At 39.1% G+C, this 22,156-nt stretch overlaps 2 protein-coding genes across 2 annotated transcripts in view; one reads left to right on the top strand and one right to left on the bottom strand.

Moving 5' to 3' along the window:
- Positions 1 to 6,171: 6,171 nt before the first annotated feature.
- LOC119798623 (V-set domain-containing T-cell activation inhibitor 1-like) lies at positions 6,172 to 7,877 on the bottom strand. The gene is made up of 3 exons (XM_038308174.1): positions 7,786 to 7,877; positions 6,634 to 6,984; positions 6,172 to 6,447 (listed from the first exon to the last, which is right to left on the bottom strand). The coding sequence occupies exons 1-3, from the start codon at positions 7,841 to 7,843 to the stop codon at positions 6,221 to 6,223; spliced, it is 636 nt and encodes a 211-aa protein (XP_038164102.1). The 5' UTR covers positions 7,844 to 7,877; the 3' UTR covers positions 6,172 to 6,220.
- A 12,782-nt stretch (positions 7,878 to 20,659) lies between these two features.
- The window catches only part of LOC119798651 (high affinity immunoglobulin gamma Fc receptor IB-like), a 15,765-nt gene continuing 14,268 nt past the window's right edge, over positions 20,660 to 22,156 (top strand). Inside the window, exon 1 of the mRNA XM_038308207.1 lies at positions 20,660 to 20,721. Coding sequence (XP_038164135.1) covers positions 20,691 to 20,721 — 31 coding nt within the window. The 5' untranslated portion in view covers positions 20,660 to 20,690. The remainder of the gene's footprint in view (positions 20,722 to 22,156) is intronic.

Consider the following 22,156-nt stretch of genomic DNA (forward strand, 5'->3'; position numbering starts at 1 on the left):
CAGCTTCTAGGTCCTGAATGTGGGAGGGAGAGAGGCAGTGTCAGTGTGATGGGAGTCTGTGGGCCTTGTTGATACAGCTGGTAGCGTTTGGGAAGGGCGGTGATAAATGCTCTGACTGTAGTGTAGCAGCGTTACAGAAAATTATCCTTTCTTGTTGGGCATTTAATAAACTGTCTAAATTTGGAAAGTCATGAGCGAGATTTCCTCTGTTAAAGTCACCAAGGGCTATGACTAAAGAGTCCGAAGTGCTCTGCTTCACACTTTGTTGCTAAATCTGTCTTGTTTTATCTCCTGTTGATCGAATCAGAAATAAAAGGTACGTCTGGACACCATTATGCCTTGTAATGTAATGCTACCAAACATATTCAAACTAATGGTGGAGCAGGTCTGGCATTGAATATGAATAACCAGAAGTCCACACATTTAAATTATGCAAATCGATGAGGGCGCTTTGCCTACAGCAGGTACTCCTTCCTACAGCCTTACAGGTGCTGCCTGTAAGAATGTAGGAAGGAGAGGCAGGATGCTTTATATCATTGTTCGAGGAGCAGTGACTTGAACATGAGTTTGCTTTTGGATGCACATAGCAGACCTGTTTAATAGGATTAACAGTGTCTGTATTACCCCTAGCTTCAATCCTCACGACCCCACTTGGGATTAAGCATGTCAGAAAATGAATGGATGGATGAATGTATACAAAGACAAGCCGCACCGTGCTATAAGCCAATGATAGCTACTGAACTGTCACCCACCAAACTGCAGGGGGAGGTCTCATATCACCAAATGAAGTACAATGTTAGCTCCCATTAGCTTGTTCACGCGAAGCAGTAAAGCTGGGCATACACTGTACGCTATTTTGCCTTTTTTGGGCCGATTTTCCAGTTGTGTGAACATTTTTCGAGCAGACCAACTTTCAGCTTGATCGTGCGTTGTGCACAGGGGGTAACAAGGGGTGATCAACCTCTCACAACCATCTCCCTAACAGGAATCGTGAGGTTGGGAGAAAATCAAACATGTTTGAAATTTAGTTGGCTGTCGTAAGGTGCTTGTGGGCAAATCGCTTATTGCGCAAACAAGAATTCTTCTTCTTCCTCCTCTCAGACAAAAACACAGAAGGATGGCGGGGATGCGATTAAAATGGAGTTCTTTCTGTAAAATTGACAGACCGTCTTAGCAACGTTTGCTCAGCCATGTCTTTGTCCAAATATGTCATTGCCTTTTCTTGCAAAATTGCACAAATTACCAAGGCAGCACCTTTCACTCTAGTGAGCTTCATATTCCTCTTCTACTCGTTTGGCTTGCGGATAGACGAGTTCCAGTAGCGCCATCTCACTGCGGAGCTGAGTCCCACCTGGTTTTTAGACGTACAGTGTGAGCAGGTAGATCGCATCAGAGCGGTTGGTTGCACAGTGTGAGAACAAACATTGTGAACTGTGAACTTTTAAACCCTGCAGTTTTGTTGTACAGTTTGAGCTATAGCTGCGTGGAATGATTGTAAATATTGTACAGTCCATGCCCGGCTTAAGAGCTTCTACTGAAAGATGGGGCTTCGTCCCATCTTTATTTCAGCTCTGCAGTAGTTGGGCCCAGTCTCTTTTGGTTCAGCAGCTTTAATCCAGCACATAAATGTCAGAAAGTGTGAATTCTGGACATCTGTTCTCCATTGTTCCTGCTACTAGCATGTTGTTGTGCTAAAAGAATATTAACTACTTCTTTGATTTCCAACTTTGAGTTCCGTCCGCTGTCGGTTGAAGGAAAATCAACAGTAAAATAACACCTTTGCATAAACAGCATGGCTTAAAGTGAGGGTAAAAAGTAATGGCTTATGGTCTGGAAAACAGGATAATATACATGAATATTTTTAAAGACATGATACTAGTTCATCCTCAACACTTAACAGCAAAAACCAGTAAATAATCCCTTAAATCTATTACCAACAATTAGCTTTTAATCTTCTGGTTAATTATATTTATAAAAAAATTTGTTGCAGTGTTGTTGCATTTTCCAATTGACTTCAAAATTAAGGAAAACATGTTCAAACTGAACATAGTGTTAACATATTCACCAGTTTTCACATCATGTTTTCAACATATCCATATTAAAATCACCACAAACCAGAATCACATTTGCATCATGCTTTTCGTATAAATCAGAAATTCTTTTCATAAATTGATCAATACAGGACCCTGGTGTTCTTTAAAAACAGCTAATTATTACAGGGTTTTTTCCCCCATCAGATTGTCTATAGTTATTGACATCAATAACCTTACATTTAAATTCTGACCTCATACACAAGCCACACCCCTCCGCTTTTGTTAGCTGTGTTTTGGGTATCCATTTCATAACCCTCTGATCTATCTTTCAGTTCACTGTCATCGCTAAGCCAGTTCCACTGGATTTTGTCTGGAGTTGTTGAAAATAATCTTTTATTTTGGAAAAACTGTTGTAACGACTCCTGCTGTTAAAATGGAAAAATGAAAAACCATCTGGTTCACGGTTTTAGTTATGTTCAGAATTGTACTCACAAGTCATATTCATTGTCTGATGGAAGTGGTTCTGTTTCAATGATATTTCCTAACTCATTTTATTTCTTATAGATCAAACTATCTAAAATTGGCAGCATAATTCTTTATTTACAGAAAAAAAAACACACATTAAAATTTTTAGTTTTAGTTTGCAATTTCATAATTTCTCCTTGTAAGATGCTCATTCATACATATTACTGTACCCGTCAGTTTTCCTCCCTGTTTTGAAGGCAGATATAGTTTTACAGTCCAAAGACATGTTTTTTCTGAAGGAACTTAATCTACTGTTGAAGGGAATGCCGCTCACCTCTTGGTGCATCTTCTCCCCGCTGGTCATGTGCTGTAATCCATGCGTAGTAGCAGTGGTTTGTCTCAAGGCCAGATATCACCAGGTCATCCAGTCTTGTTTATTGCTCCAAATATTCAACTTTTTGCTCCAGTTCTTCAATCTTCTTGTCTTTCTCTTGGATCACAGCCTTCAGTTGCCTTCCTTCCTTCATCAACTCAAACAGGCCCATCTGCTTCACCACCTTAGTTCCTCTGACATGAAGTTCAGATTTCTTTCCCATTAATATATGTGTTATGCAAACTTCTTAGTTGCCATTTTCTTAATTTGTTATTAAAGATAAATAAAAATAAAATAACTTTGGCATACAAGATTGCATATGATCTAATATTATCGGTGGATAGGTATAGAGTCCTGCAACGGGTCGGGTACCCGTGGGTCCCCGACGGGTCACCTGCAAAAATGCTCTTTTGCGGGTGAAAAATACATAAATAAAAATAAACGGGTTGGGGGTCGGGCGGATATTTTTTAGTGCGGGCGGGTAGTTGGTGATTTTTTTTTTATGCGTGTGTGTTGTTATGGACATCAGAAATGTTGTATTAATCAGGCACTGGGGTCACCCTTGTTGTAGCTTAAAGCCCTGCCGGCAGTGTGGGCTTCCCTCCAAAAAGGCCACAGTCAGTGCATACACGTCTGCTGCAGTGTTAATGGCGCTGTTCTGCAGCGCAGCGTGCTATAGCCTATTACTTGATGTGTTAACGGGTCGGGTTGTGGGTTAAATATCAACTGGTCGGGTCAGGTTCGGATTTGAATTAAAGATATCCGTGGGTGACGGGTCCGGTTCGGTAGTCATCCTAACGGGTTCGGGCGGGTGTGGGTTGGTAAAACTCGACCCGTGCAGGACTCTAGTTAGGTATATACCAATGGCTAAGAACTTCATGAAATATAGATATAGTCCCATAAGCTGAAGCTTAAAGGCATACTATGCAACATTTTTCAGTTAATTAATGTGTTCCATAACGTTTTGGATGATTAAATGAGTCATTTCAGGTCGAACAAAGGGAAATACCGTACTTGCAATTGCAGGAGCCCTCGGCCCGCACCCACAGGCTCAGAAGTCTCGTGCATGGCGATGGTCGGTCTTGCTTTACGGCGAGAACTGCTACACGCCCCCAGTGAAAGGCATGCTCGTTGCTAGCGCAGTGGCGATATTTCTGCAGTTATCATGGCGGAACCAGCGAGAATTTTCAAACTCGAAAATTGGAACAAAATAGTCACTTACCGCAGTAGACATGGTGATTCGTTGCGGTCGCCTGTCTGCTAAGCTCAAAACAACCGCGCCTGGCTTGACGGAGAAACCAGGAGAACAGCTGAGCATATTTATGACAGTGGACTTTTACTTTTGCCCTCTGGGGGGAGCCTCTCTGGAAAATCAGCACCGGTTGCATAGTATACCTTTAAGTTACTCAAAGAGTAAAGAGCTCAACATAAACTTTAGATGTCACATTCTTGTCATAATATTTGATATTACACATTTCTTTAAAGCTAATCAGCAGATGTATCAAATCAGCAGCCATCTTGTATTGATAATGATTGAAAATATACTATATGCTCGTCTTCAGACCACAAGGTGATACTCCATAGTCTTGTAATGAAGCAGTTTTTTGTCATTTTGAATCTTGCTGGGGTCTTCATCTCTAGGGTGTTGCTAGATGCACACTCACCATAAGAGATTGCTGCAACTTAACGACTTTAATCTTCCTCACTTAACGCAAATTTTCTTTTTTAATTAAAAAACTGTTTCTCTTTTATTAACTGTTTGGCAACTAGATTTGTTAAGAATCTTTAAGACAGAAATGAGCTACATTGATCTGACACAATATAAAATAAATTTATATTTAATCTAATCTAATTATTTGTTAGCAGAAAACCAAAACCTGAAAGAAGACACAGTTAAATTGCCGCCATCTTGGCCTAGTTTTGCCTACAGTGCAGGAAGATCAGATTGCTGATGTTACCCTTATCTGCTGCAGGCAAAACAGAGAGAGAGATGAATAGAGTCATTATGAAGAACTGTCATGCCATGATCTCTGATAAAGACAAAACTGTTTTTTCTGACTTAAACCAAAAAATATATTCTTTTACTTTAATAATTCAGACAGAGAAGGAAAATAAAATAAGTAAAGCAGCTTGTATTAAAAATCAGGCAGTCTGGGTTTTATCCTATACTTCTGTAATAAGGACGCTTTAGATTTTCTTTAGAGAAACAGGAGGAACCCAACCCTAAACACGGAAATGTAGTTTTAATGTTGGCAGAAACCTGTTTCTGGGTTTGTCCTCTATTCAAATCAAGCACAAAGGTGCAGTATGTCCTGGAACAAAAACCAAAGGGCGGGTTAGAGTCAGACTGGTTCTGATGTTTGGACTGGGGGAAGGGTTAATTAAATCTACTGGAGACACGCCTGAACAGGATGACATATCAGCTTTAATGACTGATATGAGGAAATGAAACTCAGCCCTTCTGCCATTTAGCTTTATTTACATTTTAAGTCCAGAGGTCTCTGAACTAATAAAGAAAAAACATCTTAAAATATTAGCCTACATTATACTTTCTCTTTTATGTATAACCTAAGGTAACTTTGGTCTTGCAATTCCTTCAACGGCTCAAATTTTCTTTTTATTATAATATTTAGCCTGTTAGCTCTGTTAGGACACAACTGAGTGAATAAAACAGAATAATATTCTAGGCTAAAGTTTACCTGAACTTAACCAAAGAAGTTCAGCATGAAAATCACCCACTTACATATATGCATGATGACCATGTGTGCACAATGGTAAAAAGTACCTGAGCCTATGACCTGATAAACACTCTGAGATTATAACGTGCTGAAAATAAAATAATAAAATCTGACCATCAAGCATGTGAAAACATCTCTCTTGGGATGTATTTCTAACATATTTCAAGGCCGATTTGCTACCATGGAGTGAAGGAGGTGAAAGGAGGTATTTCTGTGTGATTCAGAATAAGGAATAATGAAAGGATAAAAGCAAAATCTATAAACAATATTTATCTGTAAGAAAATATAACACTTAATCCTCTGATGCTAAAATCCATTTTTATTCAAAAATAAAATGATCGTTTACACATTTAAGGATCCACCATGGCTTTTTCTATCAATACTTCTACATTCTTTCATTGTCTTGGTCCCCACACCGTACCACACACGTGTAAGTAATTTGAACAGCTTTTTGTTTGATTCCTCCTCTAGTTTGGCAGAACCTAAAACTAATCACCCAGAAGAGGTTAATCATTTAAGCCCCTCCACCACGACAAGGTAGCCGTTCACAGAGGGGGTCACATGTTTGGTATAGTGGGGAACCACAAACAATGAAAGAGTGAAACTTTAAGTCAGGCAATCTGAGGTGTTTCTTTTTCATCCTGAGGAGAATGTCTATAATTCTTGATCTTCTTCCATCTAATCGCAGCATCAACCATCACTGAAACTATAACAGCCATTGCAACAAAGGCAGCTACAATAGATGCAACATGTCCTCGACTGTTTCCAAGTGTTTCCTCTTCATCCTTGTTTCCTCCATCCCTGTTCTCTCCTTCCTCCCTTTGTGTATGTTTATTCTCTGTTAAACAGAACCAGGTGTTAGTCTGACCCATCAGGTAGGAGATGAACATAGCATATTCAGCTCTCAGACCAGCTGCTTTCTACGGTCTGATTAAATAACATAAACCAACATCTGATCTTAGATGTTGTTTAACCATTGTAAACCAGAAGGCTGCTGGAGGTTCTGATCAAGAAACAAAGAGACCTGGAGGAGGACGAGGATGAACATTCAGGTAGACTGTGTTGACAGCTTCAAGGTTGGCTCTCTTCCTGCGGCCTGTTTCTCTCATAACATAACACTTATATGTTCCTCCATCCTCAGCCGTCACGTTCTTCAGAACCAGAGACATGTTTCCTTTCTTTTTGTCCATCAGCTCTACTCGGCCCTCATAGCGTTGTACTGGGATATCTACATCTGAGCTTTGATTTTTGAAAATTAGAACATATTCTGGATGTGTTCCAGCTCTGCTCCACTCCATCACTTCCAGAGGCATAAATTCCTCAACACTACATGGCAGAATGACCTCATCTCCGATCACAGCAGTTTTGTTCTCACCTGCAGCAGAGAAACAACACAGAGCAGATTAACAGAGATGGACTCAGGAATTAACAGACTGATATCAGACTGCCTCACGCTACCACAGCCACCCCTATACACCAGAGCAGGTACCCAACCCACTGAAACGCCCACCCTGCCCCCAGCCAGTAATGGCTATTGTCACCTTGTCACCAGGGATGACCATCTCTTAAGAGAAAGCAGCTATTGAACATCTTGCTGTGGCTCAAGCTGGCAGGCAGTAATGGCTGTAGTGCAGAAAGCTGTGGGGTGACCCACTGAGGATGGACAGACAGGAAGATTGCTGGATATAAAAAGATAAACTGCTGATATCCTGTAAAGATTACTTTGCCATATCAACTTATGTACTGGATTTAGACTATGACATTTACTGAACAATTAGTGAACAGATAAGATTAAATGGGTGAAATACTGCTAAGCAAAATTTATACATTTATTTTAAAAAATATATTTTTATCATACATAAACTGAATATTTTTGATCTGTTTTATTGTCATTTGCTCTGGCTGCAAATATGAAAATAACCACACAAAAAAAAGATTGGACAGATTTTGTGTTTAATTCACTTTGAGTCCAAAACCAAAACAAGATAAATATCACAGCAAAAAAGCAATCCTTCCAGAAACACCACCTGTACTTCTCTATTAGTAATTTCACTTTTTTTTTTTTTTAAACCATGAGACGTGTATAGACTTATGTTTTTAATCAGAGAAGAGGCAGAATGAAGGAGCAATGACAATGCACAGTTACCCACACATGGATTACTCAGAAACAGCTCACCTTTTGCAGACACAGAACAAAATGCATCCAGGAGAAAAACAAAGATCAAGAAAATCATGATCACTGTAAGTTCCAAAAAAGTCACACAAACATAAAATTTACCCAGTGGAAGTTTTTGCTGTCAGTACCGTAGCCTTTATATACTCTACCACCCAAAACATGGGCGGAGCTTAACTTCTGACAAAGCTGTCCTCTGTTTCTCTTTCTGTAAATCCTAAAGCGAAACCCCATGAATTGATATTATCAGTTTCAAAGTCCTGATGTAAAACCACTTCTTTTTGTAAAAAAAAAAAAAAAAAAAAAAAAAAAAAGACAATGATACATTTCTATAGAGGAAGGATTTTCAGTGCAAAGAGAAAAAATGTTTCTATGGTTTAGAACAATTAGTTTTATACAATTATAAATTTTATAAAATTTTTATGATGTTTACTTGGATTTTTTTGGGCTGCTCTGTCTATAACAAATAAAAACAAATAGAATATTAAAACACATCGTTTTTTTTATGAAAGTTACACAGAGCATGGGCGTAGGTTTGCATAGGGACCATAGGGACATGTTCCTACCAACATTTTGGACCGAACTATTTGTCCCTACCGATAATTGGATTTTAATAACATTTTTATAATTTAAAATTCAGCGTGGTGGATCACTGTGTGGGATCACAGCCAATTCTTTTCCTCTAGCAGCTCCACCGCTAAGCAGCTGCTGCTGCCGCTCCATCTGAGTCCTGTCCCTTAAAGTCAGTAACTCATCTGTTTAACTCCACTCTCATTGGTTGTTCTGCCTCAAGTTCCGCCTTCCCTCTTCCTGATTGGCTGTTTTCTAGTCCGTATGCGTGTGTGTGCTTGGAGCAAGAAATATGAATTTTATTCACGCTAGTTACTTCAAATAAAATAAGGCTACGAAACTAGTCCTAATAATAAAAAAATAAAAAAACTTCATTCTATCTACTCTAAAACAGGTGAAAGCTGCTGATTCTTAGCCACAGCCAACTGAAAAAGAAAATGTGAGGGTTAACAATAATTTATTGCAAATACTGTTTTCATTTTATGAAGTCCCTTTGAGGCAGTTCAGCTATAAATAGCAGGTGTTATTTCTTTTATAGAGTATAACAACATGAGATGGCGCCTAAACATATGATGTTTTTTGTTTAGAAAGCATAATTATGGTTCCACATAATATTGATATTTCTTTGACTATTTCTACTTTTAAAAATACGATAAAGCCAAAAATGTATAGATTTCCACGCAGTTCATAAGTTAATTATTACAAACATTAGTTTTTGGTAAAAATTTTTGTATCCGGCTGTTTATTTTGAATATTATTACATTACAGACAAGATGGTGTTATATTTTCTTTTAATAATTGTTAAAAGTGATTTTATATTGGAATAAATTTAATCCCATTCTCAGTGTTGTGTTTTGTGGATGATGCTACTAAATGTAAATAAATATATAAATCCTCATTTAACGGGCATATTTAGACTATAGTTGGTTAAATTGGCACATATTTACCCACTGTTTTAGTCACTGGTAAGTTTAAATGCAAACCTTTTCAAAGTGGAAAAAAGTCCTAATTCCACATTCATCAGAGCCAGTGACGCTTCAAACATTTATAAACAGCATCTAGTGTATGTAGTGCTTATAAAATTAGTATAAATGTAGCAACAAATGCTGCTTTTCTCTTTAAATGAAATGCACTCTGATGCTCACATTAAGCATTAAAAAAGCATGCATATTTTTGCATAGGTAAAATGGCATTAATGAAACTTAGGAGCAATAGTGTCCCTACCAAAGTGGAAATCAAACCTACGCCCTTGACACAGACAAGGTCATTGACTTTTGATACCAGGGCATGTAGTCAACTTTTTGGCTACTAGCCCAGTTGATTATTAAATCAAGCAGCTAAAGTTTATTTATTTTTTTATTTTATTTTTTTATAACACAGCCAAACTTTCTATGCTTAAAATAAAGATGGACAACTTATAAAAATGCTTGGGTATTGAAATTGTACAGAATAAACAAGTGCTGTTGGCTAATCTAGAACAGAAAATTACAGAAATGCAAACATCCAATCATCTTAGTGATGGTGTCATTTATTTAGTTTACAACCAGCTGCAAATCCAATTAACTGTATAGCAGATACATTGGCACTGTCTACATCCAGGTTTAACTCTTTCTTTTTCCATCTTATGAATATCAAAATATATTCTTATTTTTGTACATATTTTAAGTTTAATGTCTGTTTCAAGACGAGCCTAATATTTTCATTAACATTTAGATAAAAACAACGATAACAGTCACAACAATAACGTAACTAACAGAATCCAAGCCATATTTGACTGTAAAGTCAAGGTCAGGCAACGTTAGAAAAACCCTTTGAGGCTCTGAGTCCTAAAATGAAGAAGAGGAGGAGAAACTCACCTCTGCTTCCTTCTGCAGCAGCTCGGTTCTCTGTGGTCTCCACCGATCTCCATTTCTCTGAGCCATACATATGTCAGCCCTGACAATGTTGTGATACCCGCCAGTCGTGAGCCTTGTCATTCCTTCCCACTTTGTTTAAAAACAACTTTTTCAAATCCCTTTTGAATCATCTTCCCCCTCAAATTTCTGTTGGTCAGTACCAGCCTGTGGTCTCTTCAGTTCAATTATATGGCGCCAGATTCTGGTTAAAAATCCAAGAAAAGAGCAGGGTTTGCTTAACATAACAATAAGCTGTGTGATTGGTCAGCAATACAACACTTGCTCAGGCTCGTGTTGTCTTACTGGCTACTGCCAATGTGGCAGGTATGTTGACTTAGGCCCCGTCCACACGAAGTCAAAACGAACATGAAACGATGATATTTTCCAAAACGTTTGCCGTAAAGAAGGAGACGTAAAATAAATGTGATCGTCCACACGAATGCATGAAAACGCTGCAAAATGTATGCCAGGCCTGTAAGTGGCGCTGTGGTGCCAAAGCAAAAATAGGCGACGAAATGTTGGGCATGCGCACTAATATTTATACATGGTTGCCCTGCGGGTCCATTTTCGTGGTTCAGTAAAATTCAGGTGCTGAACTATGTTATTGATATTGCTCTGTTCTTCCTGGAGATATTCCAGAAGAAGAAGATTCTGTTGTAAGCCCGACAGCAGGGGGAGTAGCATGAGCAGCAACCATTCAACACAGTACGGCGCCATTGTTGTTGTGATACTGTGTCGCGCATGCGTGTTTAGAGGCGACGCTATGACGCATGCGTGTAAAAAAAAAAATGCGGTTAGAGCGTAAAGATGGAGACGCGAAAACGGCGTTTCAAAATCTTCCCACTCTGAAGGCTGAATAAAAAAAAGATCGTTTACAGACCCCCGAAACGCCGGCTTCGTGTGGATGAGAGGCTGGTTTGGTGAAAAATTTGTGCGTTTAGGCCAGGGTTCGTCTTCGTGTGGACGGGGCCTTATTCACCCACCCATCATAAAACTTATCTACATTTGGTGGGTTGGCAGGTGTCAATTTAATGCTTTTTAATACTTAGGTTAATGATTTGTAAAAATGTGAATAATAACCATCTTTTTCTGAAAATAGAACAGATTTAATCTAAGATTAAAGTGTTTAGGCTATTGTGTGTCTGGTTGGTGCCTTTGTGTGGAGAGATCCACAAAAAGGCACAATGAATGCCTCTTCTGACAAAAAGTCTGTTTTAAAAAAAAAACAAAAAACCTATCAACTTGATAATTATTTTCACGCATTACAGTTATGCACGCCGGTTCAGAGATTCTGGGTACAGGTATGTAAGGATCTATTACTGTGCCTGGGTTGTAAAATCCCAATTTCCCCTCCAGTATGCTTGCTGGGTGACTTTGAGGGAAGCTCTATGGGGAAAAAATCAGTTTGCATGGCCTTCACTGCATTATGTATCGCAGAGAAAACTATCCTCATGAATTGGAAAAGTAAGGTGCTCTTGGGGGGTTCCGTGGTGGCGGACGTGGGCTACTGGCCTGGTAGTGTTGGGATCTGGAGCTGTACCACCTTCCTCCAGCAGAGTGCGCCGTGGGTCCTCCTGAGCTGAGCCTCCAACACACCTGTGGCCCATCTCATCATCAGAGGATCCACTATTTAAACTGCATTCAGACCTTGCCTCAACGCCGCAGTGTTGATCTAGTTTGGTTAGCACCTGAGCCTAGTAAACCTGAGAATCTTTGCTATCTCCTGTTGAGATAAGATTCTAACTGTTCCTTGTTTTTGCCTCACAGGAATCCTGTCTTTTCGTGAAGCTCTGGATGAGCTTAACCTGTCTAGCCTGCCCTCGTGAGCTCCACTCTTCTCTGGATTCCCTTGCAGCTCTTGGCTAAGAGCTGGAAACCCAAATCAAGGTCTGCCCTCAAGGTCAGAAGTAAGACGCTGAAGCAGTTATTGGACTCTGCTGAACAAACAGTCTCTGGACCCAACAGTTTCCTCTCTCAAAGAGAAACCCGGACTCCTTCAAGGTATTCATCAGCAAACTCAAAGACTAATAACTCATCAGTCCATGCGCTAACTTAACTGTCATCCCTGCAGACTCCAGTGAACCTGCCCCCAGGCCCGAACCAGTTCCTGTGCAATATTCATGTGCTTGTGTTTACAATAAACCTTGTTAAACTTTTTATCAGCCTCTGTGTGTGTTCTGCATATTGGGTTTACTCTGTAACCAATCATGACAGAACACTGCGGCCAAACACTAAGCCCAGCAGGCCACCTCCGTCGGAGGCTAGAGGAGCAAGACGCTCAGATCCAAGGACAAGCTCAAACCCTCCGTGAGTTACATACCATGGTCGATTACCAAAAACAAATGCTTAAAACTTTTGCAGGCTACATGGGTAGCGCTAACGCTGCATCAACAGCACGTCCGTTTCCGGATCCACTTCCACCTCTAAGGTCACCGGCTGTGACGTCATCTCCAGAGTTCCGTCCTAGTCTCCCTGAAAAGTTCTCAGGTAATCTGAAAGACTGTAAAGGTTTTTTGTTTCAATGCCGTCTTATTTTTGAGAACTCTCCTGGCAGTTTTCCTACTGATAAGAAGAAAATAACTTTTATTTTGTCCCAACTAACCGGACGAGCCCTAGAGTGGGCGGAGGCAAGGTTTGCCTCCGAGGACAGCTTCAGATGTACTTTTTCTGAATTTGTTTCTGAATTTTCCCAGGTGTTTAATCAGGACTCTGATCAAACAATTGACTCTCGAGCTCTGCTGAATTTAAGACAGGGAAGTTCCTCAGTAGCGGATTTTTCCATCAACTTCCGGGTCAAAGCCGCAGCTTCCGGATGGAACGAATGTGCTCTTAAAAGTGCATATTTTAAGGCTTTGAATGACAATATCAAAGATGAACTTGCAACTCTCGACGAACCAGCTAGTCTGGAGGATTTAATCCGCCTAACTATTAGGTTGGACAACAGACTTCGTGCTAGAGACAGCTCTAGACAAAAGAGTCAAAGTTTTTTTGTGTCAGCCCCTGCATTGAATAATGCCTCTGTTTTTTCTGGATCCACAGAACCCGTTTCCAAGCCGAGGCCTAAAACCCAGTCTCTCTCTATGCCTGTCCAGGTCTCTCACTCAGTTGAGACGGAAGCCGAACCTATGCAGGTTGGACACACAAGGCTAACCCCTGAGGAAAGACTAAGACGTTTCAGGGGTAAATTGTGCATCTACTGTGGTGAGACCGGCCATTTCATTGCTTCATGCCCAGCTAAGTCAAAAGCCAGGGCCCGTCAGAGGAACTGAGGAGTCTGACGGGCCATTTGAAAACTGAAAAGTCTCGTCATTTGATGCTTCCAGCCACCCTATTTTTCTCCAACCAGAATCTCACATTGTCAGCTTTTATCGACTCTGGATGTGAGCGTAATTTGATAGATTCAAACCTGGTTCTGCAGCTACAGATCGAAACTGTCCCTTTAACCAAGCCACTTAGTGTCTCTGCTATTGATGGGAAGAGACTCCATCAGGTTACCCATCAAACGCAACCTCTAGAGCTTTTGATTTCTGGAAATCATCGTGAAACTCTGACATTTTTTGTTCTTCCTTCTACATGTTCTCCCTTGGTGCTTGGTTTTGAGTGGCTGGAACGACATAATCCCCATATAAACTGGGCTGAACGCCACATTGAATCGTGGTCGACCTCATGTCATGAAACATGCCTTCGTTCTGCAGCTCCCGCTGTGCAGTCTGGGGGTTGGGCGCCCCTGGGGCCTCGGATCCCTGGGGCCCGGGACTGGATCCACTTCAGGGTGGGGCTGGGTGTTGTTTGGGGATTTTCGGTGTCGGTGCCTTCACTTCGATGGCGGTTCCTGGGCGGTGCTTTTTCCGATGCCGGTTCTGTGGTATCGGTTCGGGGGGGAGGGGAGCTGCACGGCATGGTGAGGTGCAGGTCTTGGGTCTTGTTTTGGGCTCCGGTTTTTCCGCTTGCATTTCTCCTCTTGCATGGGGGAATTTTTATTTATTTTAATTTTAATTATTAATTAATTTATTTATTTATTTATTTTCGGTTGTGGGCGGGTTGGTGTCTGGTGTCCACTGTGGCATTGTGGAAGCTTTTTTCTGCTTGGCGTGTTTTTTTTTTGTTCTTTTTTTTTCTCTTTTTTCCTTTTTCTTCTGTTTTTCTGCTCTACTTACATTGTAGTGTCCATATAAACTGTAAAACTCCCTGCATAATTATAATAAAGCAATTTATATGCATGAAACAAGTGGAGCAGTATGGCAACTGCCAAAAAAAACAACTTTTAACCTAACAATTCAATTTTTTCGCTATTTTTATTTTTAACAAGTGATATGCTTTTTATTTACTGTATTCCTGTTATATTTTCTCAGTGAGCAAATTTCGCTTAAGCCATTTATTTCTCTTTTTATAACTTAGGCTGGTTTTTGAGAAAAATTTGAATCGGAGCAGGGTCTGTGCTTCTGCAGCTCTCTGGGACTGTAACATGTTACATGTTGCATGGTTTAAAAATAAAGCGGAGTGTGTATGACGTCATCCGAGCGCGCCGGCTACCATTCATTCTTCCTGTCCGCTGAACTGCTGCTAGTTTTCCTCACATGCCTGGAAAATGTCTAGTGCTGCTACCACTCTCCACTTGCTCTAGAAATGGAATTGAACGATTCAGATTAGCTAGAATGAATAGAAGGGGTAGAGCGTAGCCGCCTGTGGCCCGGGCTGCCTGTCACAACTCCAGTCCGGCGCACGGATGATGTCATACACACTCTGCTTTGTTTTAAAGATATAAATATAAAAAATATAACCGCGAATGTCTGGGGGACAGTGATTCGCCTACATGTTATGAATGCTGGCGTACCATAAAGAATATATTAGGAACAGTTTAGTTTGTGCCTTCAAGTCGTTGCCCATAGGAAGACTTTAGTTGGATAGAACCTAACGGAATATCTTCAGAACGGCTCCAAATGACACAAAACTCATATGGGTGAGTAGAACATGATGGAATAATGTAAAATCAAGGGCCCAATTTAAAAAAAACAAACAAAAAGAAAAAGGTTTTCCCCTTTAAGTAAACAATACAGCATTTTATTTTTAGCACTGGCACTGGGTATTTACCAAACTATAAAAAATCTGTTGTTAAAATAAATAAGTACAAATGGGTTTTTTTCTTAGTTTTTTACTTCCTCACAGTTTAATGAAAATCTGCATTTCTTTATTATAGCATTTACAGTAACTTTCTTTTTTTTTTTTTTTTTTTTTTTACACATTTTCATTAGGAAGTAATGCATCTTACAATAGAATTGTATATCCACTTCATATTGGGTAACATATCATCTTTTAAGATAATTATATTGACACCATACAAATATTGTGCATCTCAAGGAAATAAGAATAAGGCATACAATCAACCTCCTAGGGTGATTTTATTACTTTGTTGGCACGGAAAGTACTCTACTCTCTTGCCAGAAATTAAGTAAATGCTAAAATATCTGATTGGTTAGAGGCAAACTGGTTATGGTTCTCGGATAGCCCAAATATAGCAACGTGCGCTGAAAAAAAAATAATGCAACCCTTTTTAGCATTTACTTAATCATATTTAGTTAATTCAACACAATTATTTTATGTCCTAACCTGCTAACATAAAACAACTGTGTTAAAGTAACTAAATATGATTACATAAATGCCAGAAATGGTTGCATTATATTTTTCCTGTTTGGGGGGAGGCTTTTATAACCAAAACAAAGTATATTTGACATGGTATCAAAGTAATTCAACCAGCAAGCAAGAAAGTATTGGACAAGAATAAAACATATGGGATAAATATACATAAATTGTGTAAGTCTAAGACGGGTGCAGAATGAGCCTGTATGAATTTTGTTATGAGCAGCATCCCGTCAGTCATCCTCCAGGTTTAAGTCCAGTTCCTCATTCCAGGCATCCCTAACGTTAGTTATTGGCAAGCAGTCAAAAGACAGCAGTTCATTATAAATTTTAGAAATAAGTAAATTTTTCAAGTAGGTCATAGTTTAACAGCTCCCATGCTTGTAAAACTCCTTAAAACATTTCAGGCATTAATTATGCCAGGCTGGGAAAGTTTGATCTATATTTCCCAGTTTCCCCATTGTGGGACAATAAAGGGATTTTCTATTTTATATCTATTAATGGAGGTTGAAATAAATGATTCTTTAGTTTAGGAGTTAAAGTAGATGCTGACTTAAATTTGAATTTCCTCCTAAACTGATACCAAATTCTAAGTGTGGAAAGAACCACTAAATTATTTGTAAAACCAGAAAGGTTGGATGAAATAGAAAATGTAAGCAGGGCAATTAAGGATGATGATGCACGAGTGAGCCTACAAGTCTCACCACGGCAGAGTCCTAAAATGAACCAGAATGAAATTTTCTGAATATGTGCCGCCCAATAATACAATTAGAAATTTGGAAAGGTCAATCCTCCATTGAATTTACATATTTAAGGTATGGATTTGCGGATCCCGGGAGCCTTTACACCATAGGAAATCAAAGATAGTTTGATCAATTGTTTTGAAAAACTGTTTTGGAGGGAAAATTGGAAGACAATGAAACAAACAAAAAAAGGAATTTGGGCAAAAGTTCATCTTAACTGTGTTAATCCTTCCTATTAATGAGATTGGAAGACTTATCCATTTATGTAGGTCTATTTTCATTTTGATTAAAGGTTAAAATGAGGAAGTTATGTCCCCTAAAAAAGCCGTTGTGCCTCGGGGGCTTCCTCACGGTTCTTTTCCTGGGAGCAAGTTATTTACTACTCTTAACTCAAACTGGGTAAAAACATAAAAAAGGACTATAAAACAGGAGTAAAAAAGTAACAGAGTTAATTCCAGATCAGGTCGTTACAGGACAGAGAAAAATGCTTAGAGCTTGCACAGCTGTGGTCTCAAAAATCACATCCGCGAGCGTCCGGCAAAGTTTGAGCCCCGAACAACGTCATCACCTGCTTCTTATAGCTCATGAGTCTATGGGTTGCAGCATGTGAATGCTTAGCTGTCCGTATCAGAAAGTGACACGCCATCAATACCCTGACCCATATGCAGCTTGCTTCTATGCCTCAGGGTTACAGGTAGCTATCCTCTATCAGACCGGCTCCAAGATGTGCCCATATTCTGTGTACTCTTAAAGACACTTAGGCTGTCTTGATTAGATGACCTCCGTACACACAGTAACATCCACAATGTGAAGGAATGCCTTCTGCTCTGTCTAATCTGGCTAACAGAATAACAATGCACATAATGTATAAATAATAAACCTAACATCATTAAAGGTGAGATATTAGCGGAAAAAATACAATTTAACATGTGGAAATGTTTATCCCAAGAAACCTAAAGCCAGCCTAAAATGACAACTTTAATTCTGTGCCAATCGTGCAATAGCAGTAAAAGTAGAGGAGGATCTCAAATAAATTGACAAGGACTCTAAAGCTAGTGCAAACAATGAACAACCTTGTCTTGTGCCACAGGATAGAGTGAAAAAGCTAGACTGGATGCCATTAGTAAAGACATTTGCTTGTGGAGGTGCATAAGGTAGACGTATCAACGGAATGAGCACATTGCCGAGTCCAAATTTCTTTAGTACAGTGAATAAAAAGTCCCATTCAACCCGGTCAAATTATTTTTCAGCGTCAATTGAGATTAGTACTTCGGGTCTTGCTGTGGTAGTTTTAGAGTAAATATTTACAAGCGTGCGAACATTAAAAAATAACTTTAAAGTTCCCCTTTTGTATAGAAATTATATTATTTTCCTTTGTATGCTGGTGAAGATTCTCAGTCATCCAGGTCATAGTCATTCCGTAAAAGTTTTAAAAAACAATCCACTGGACTCCCCTCCCCATGTACCTCCCCTCTTCAACCGGTGAACAGTACCTCCTTAACGACCGACCCTTAAAAATCATAGACAGGTTTCAGGTATTACAGGCTAACCCAACGACCCACTCATCGGTTTCCATTTGCATGTTTCCAAGCATGAAACTGCTTGGAAACATGAGTATGTTAATATATAATTAAGCCAGCGTATGCCTGAATGCTGCCATATGCTGAACTTTCTATAAATTTTTTTCAATTTTGGGCGTATTCATAACGAATCCAAAACTTATGTGCGACAGCCTAACTTATGCATAAAACACAGTAGCGTAATGCCCAGTAAAGCCAGTGTCCTGAGTGGGGCAGCGATGACCCCTGCTGCTTAACTAGCTGCTGTTTACCGCATACCAAAAAAACACAAAAAAGCTGAATAAATAAATAAACAAGATAAAAGAAAAAAGAATGAAAGAAGGCCTGCATTCATAGCAGATTCAGCATCATGTCTGCTAGGAAGTTTGTTCGCCGTGGTCATAGTCCTGGCCGAGGATGCAGGGAGGATCCATCACAATAACCTAAACGCTCACTCTACAACTGAAACAGAGTCAAATTCATGAGATTATGCTGATGATGGAGGACAGCTAGTATGTATTCCCGTCTTAGCCTTGCCGGACCCTCCATCTCTTGAAAAATGTCCGCTTACCATGAAGTCTGGAGGAGAACTGACGGTTTCCTCCTGTGAACCGCTTTTATACCAAAACGCTGCCAATACGCCATTATACAGTAGCTGGAAGTTGGAGAAACGTTTCAACACATCAGATAACTTACCAGTAACTTATAGCCCATGTATGGCATACCCTGGCAGACGCCAACGTATTTGCCGTATGTTGATGTATGTCAACGTGCTTCAGCGTGTTTCCGTGTGCTTTAGCATGCTCATAACTTATACAAAACGTATCCATAACCTATCCAACGTATGCCAGAGTTTTTCCCAGATTTTTCATATATCAGGCATAAGCTGGTCTAAATCGTCAAGGTGGGACAGGGGCGGAGGAGGGAAACCTGCAAAGTCACTGACATGATGCAAACAGCTGTTTTTTCCTAGTGTGATGATCCCCTACTGTCCAGTAGGTGTCGCCATTTCACAGTTTGTTATTTTTGTTCTTTTCAGGAAGCAGGTAGAGAAGCTGCTAATTGAAAGCACCTGATGGCTGTTAAATACTGATATCCAGTAAGTCATTCTCTCTGCTTGATTTGGCCTCCAGACCAGACAGGAACAGGCAGCATTGATACACACTCCTCTTTGAATGGCTGAGCAGCTCTTCAATGGAATAATTGGGAGAAAATAAATTATTGTTCATTTGAATCTGCTCGTCTGTCTCCCATTTTTGTCAGTTCCCATGAGCGGGGCGAGACACTAGAAATTTTTAAAAACTCTGACTGGCTGATTTGAATGAATTGTCTCTGTAAAGTACCTTCAGTAAATGTGTTATTTGGCAATATTGAAATAAACTGAGTTGAAATAAATAGGCTCAGTTCAATATAACTTTTAAGTCAAGTAACATTTATATATGGCTCAGGTGAGTAAGCTTAACTGTAGCACCATGGGTATAAAAACATACAGCATTTTTAGGTTCCAATACAATAAGATGGAGTTTAAAGTGATTGGATATTTTGGTTTTTTAGTCACCTTAATCTAAATGCAATAACACAGCTTGCTTGCTATACCAGTAAACTAATGCTGCATGCTGAAATTATTTGACATTACAACATCTCATAACAAAGTGACAAATAGCTAAATATGTTTGGTTTCCCTTGCCCTATGTGAGGTTTCACCTGTGTCAACTCATTGGTCGACATGTCCCCATACTGCATAGTGCTGCATCACAACGTTTTTGTGACTGGCTTATGATAAGTGAAATGTTGCCCATCTAGCATACGTTTTTTCACGTGCCAAAACAAGAGAGAAATATGATTGATGTAAATCATTTCCAATACAAAACCAATTTTCCATTAATTCAAGTCAGAGGAGTCTTAAAGGCCCACACAAATGCAGTGAAGCTCAAAATGCAAAAAAAAACGTTTTATGTTTTTTGTTCATGCATCAGAAATACATTCATTCATTTCAAGCACATGTTTACATCGTCCTATGAATGGGTGGATTCTGTGTCCATTTTTTTTTCTTCCTGAGGATGTGTGGATATTACTGTTCATAATCTAGCTTTTTCTTTTCTTGAATAAACTGCCCCCTTTGCTGGACAAGATAAGAAAAGTAAGATTATCTGACTATATATTTTCAATACATCTTATTACCTTAACCACTATCATTATCACTTGAGCATTTTACACAGAAAGCAAAAAAGGCTAACTTCTGTTTTGAACCACAATGAGTTTTGTTTTTATTTAAACATAGCTGGCAGCTCATTTAGGGAGGCTAAATGTGTTATGGAATGGTAGTTAAAGTCTTTGGTTTTTGTAGTGAAACATATTTGTGTTGTTTTTGTATCAGCTTACTGTTCCAGTTATGAACAACTTTTTGCACCCTAAAACAGTCTGACCCTCACAGGAAGAGGGCGGGTTTCACTCTGTGTCTACATAAATAACACCAAAAACAGTCCAAGACCCTGAGAGCCGCAATGAAGGAAGCAGCTATCGAAGTTCTGCTCTGTAAGTACGATCTTTCTTCAAAATCTAATGTTGCGGTATTATTGGTGAAAGAGAAACTGTGAAACAGATGGAAAGAGTTTAAATATGCAGGTCTAAGCAGGAACTTTGAAACATAAAGAGAGGGAACACTATTATAATTCCCTTATTTTTACAAAGATTCTTCCAAAGCACTTCACACAGTTAGCACATCTACACATGAGCGTATCACAACGCCCTGGATTTAATGAATGTAATGAATTGATATTTGCACAAATGATTGACCTTTGTAGAAATTATACTTTTTCTAAAAAACAAAGAAGAATTTCAATAGGGGACCTGAAACACATTACTTGACAAATGGAAAATGTCCTGTATATATCTATGAACTATCTATGTATGTATGTATCTATGTATGTATGCAAGGCTGCCGACACAAGGGGACAACCGGGCCAGTTGTCCCAGGCCCAGGGTAGAGGGGGGCCCTGAATCAGCCCCCTACATCTTTTGCAGAAAAAATAAAAAATATATATATATATATATATATATATATATATATATATATATATATATATATATATATATATATATATATATATATATATATATATATATATATATATATATATAAATTGGAGCTTTGTTCTTAAGTTTCATAAAATCTTTTCCTATTCTTACGTTCTTTGAATTATCCAATAGTACTGGGAAGTCCCTCCCACCAGCCACCCCGTCTAACTGGTTATGCTGCTGAGGCAGTTTCTCTGAAGTTTGGCTGCACTGCAGGTGGAGACAGGAAAGTACAGAACCTGAATCTTCCCCTCTCTACACGGTCAGGCAGCCGCTCCATCACTTTAACATAAAGAGTACAGCAGCTCTCACCTGAAGAAGCTGCAGGAACAGCTAAACTTTAGATCAACCTCACCTCCAGAAGCCTGAGGAGGCGGTCATAGCTTAGAAGCGCTCTGACTTTCAGTTTTTCACAGTTTCCATCATGGGTCTATTCCCTATTTTTGCTAGATGAAGATATAATTAAGAACGGACCAATGAATATTTCTAAGAGGTTTTGAATTCGACTGACGTGACTACATGTAGCATACGCTGGTGCAACAATGATGCGATGGAAGTGAATAAAAAGACAATCCTTCTGCACAGCCTTAACTGCTTGAGAAAGATTTTGAACAGAACATTTTGTGGTCCAATTTAAACATGTCTCACAAGTACAAATCACACAAGTAAGAATCTAAAAATGGGTTGAAATGGGACTGGGGCAGGTACAGCCAAATGTGCCGAATATTTTATAAATTAAAAACTCAAAACATCTATATTTTTAAATGTCAACAATTAAATGTTTAATGCATGCATTAAATAAATAAGTATATATATTATTTCAATAAAATATATATATATATATATATATATATATATATATATATATATATATATATATATATATATATAT

The sequence above is a fragment of the Cyprinodon tularosa genome, unplaced genomic scaffold (genome assembly GCF_016077235.1).
Source record: "Cyprinodon tularosa strain WSP-4 unplaced genomic scaffold, ASM1607723v1 ctg631, whole genome shotgun sequence".
NCBI lineage: Eukaryota > Metazoa > Chordata > Actinopteri > Cyprinodontiformes > Cyprinodontidae > Cyprinodon > Cyprinodon tularosa.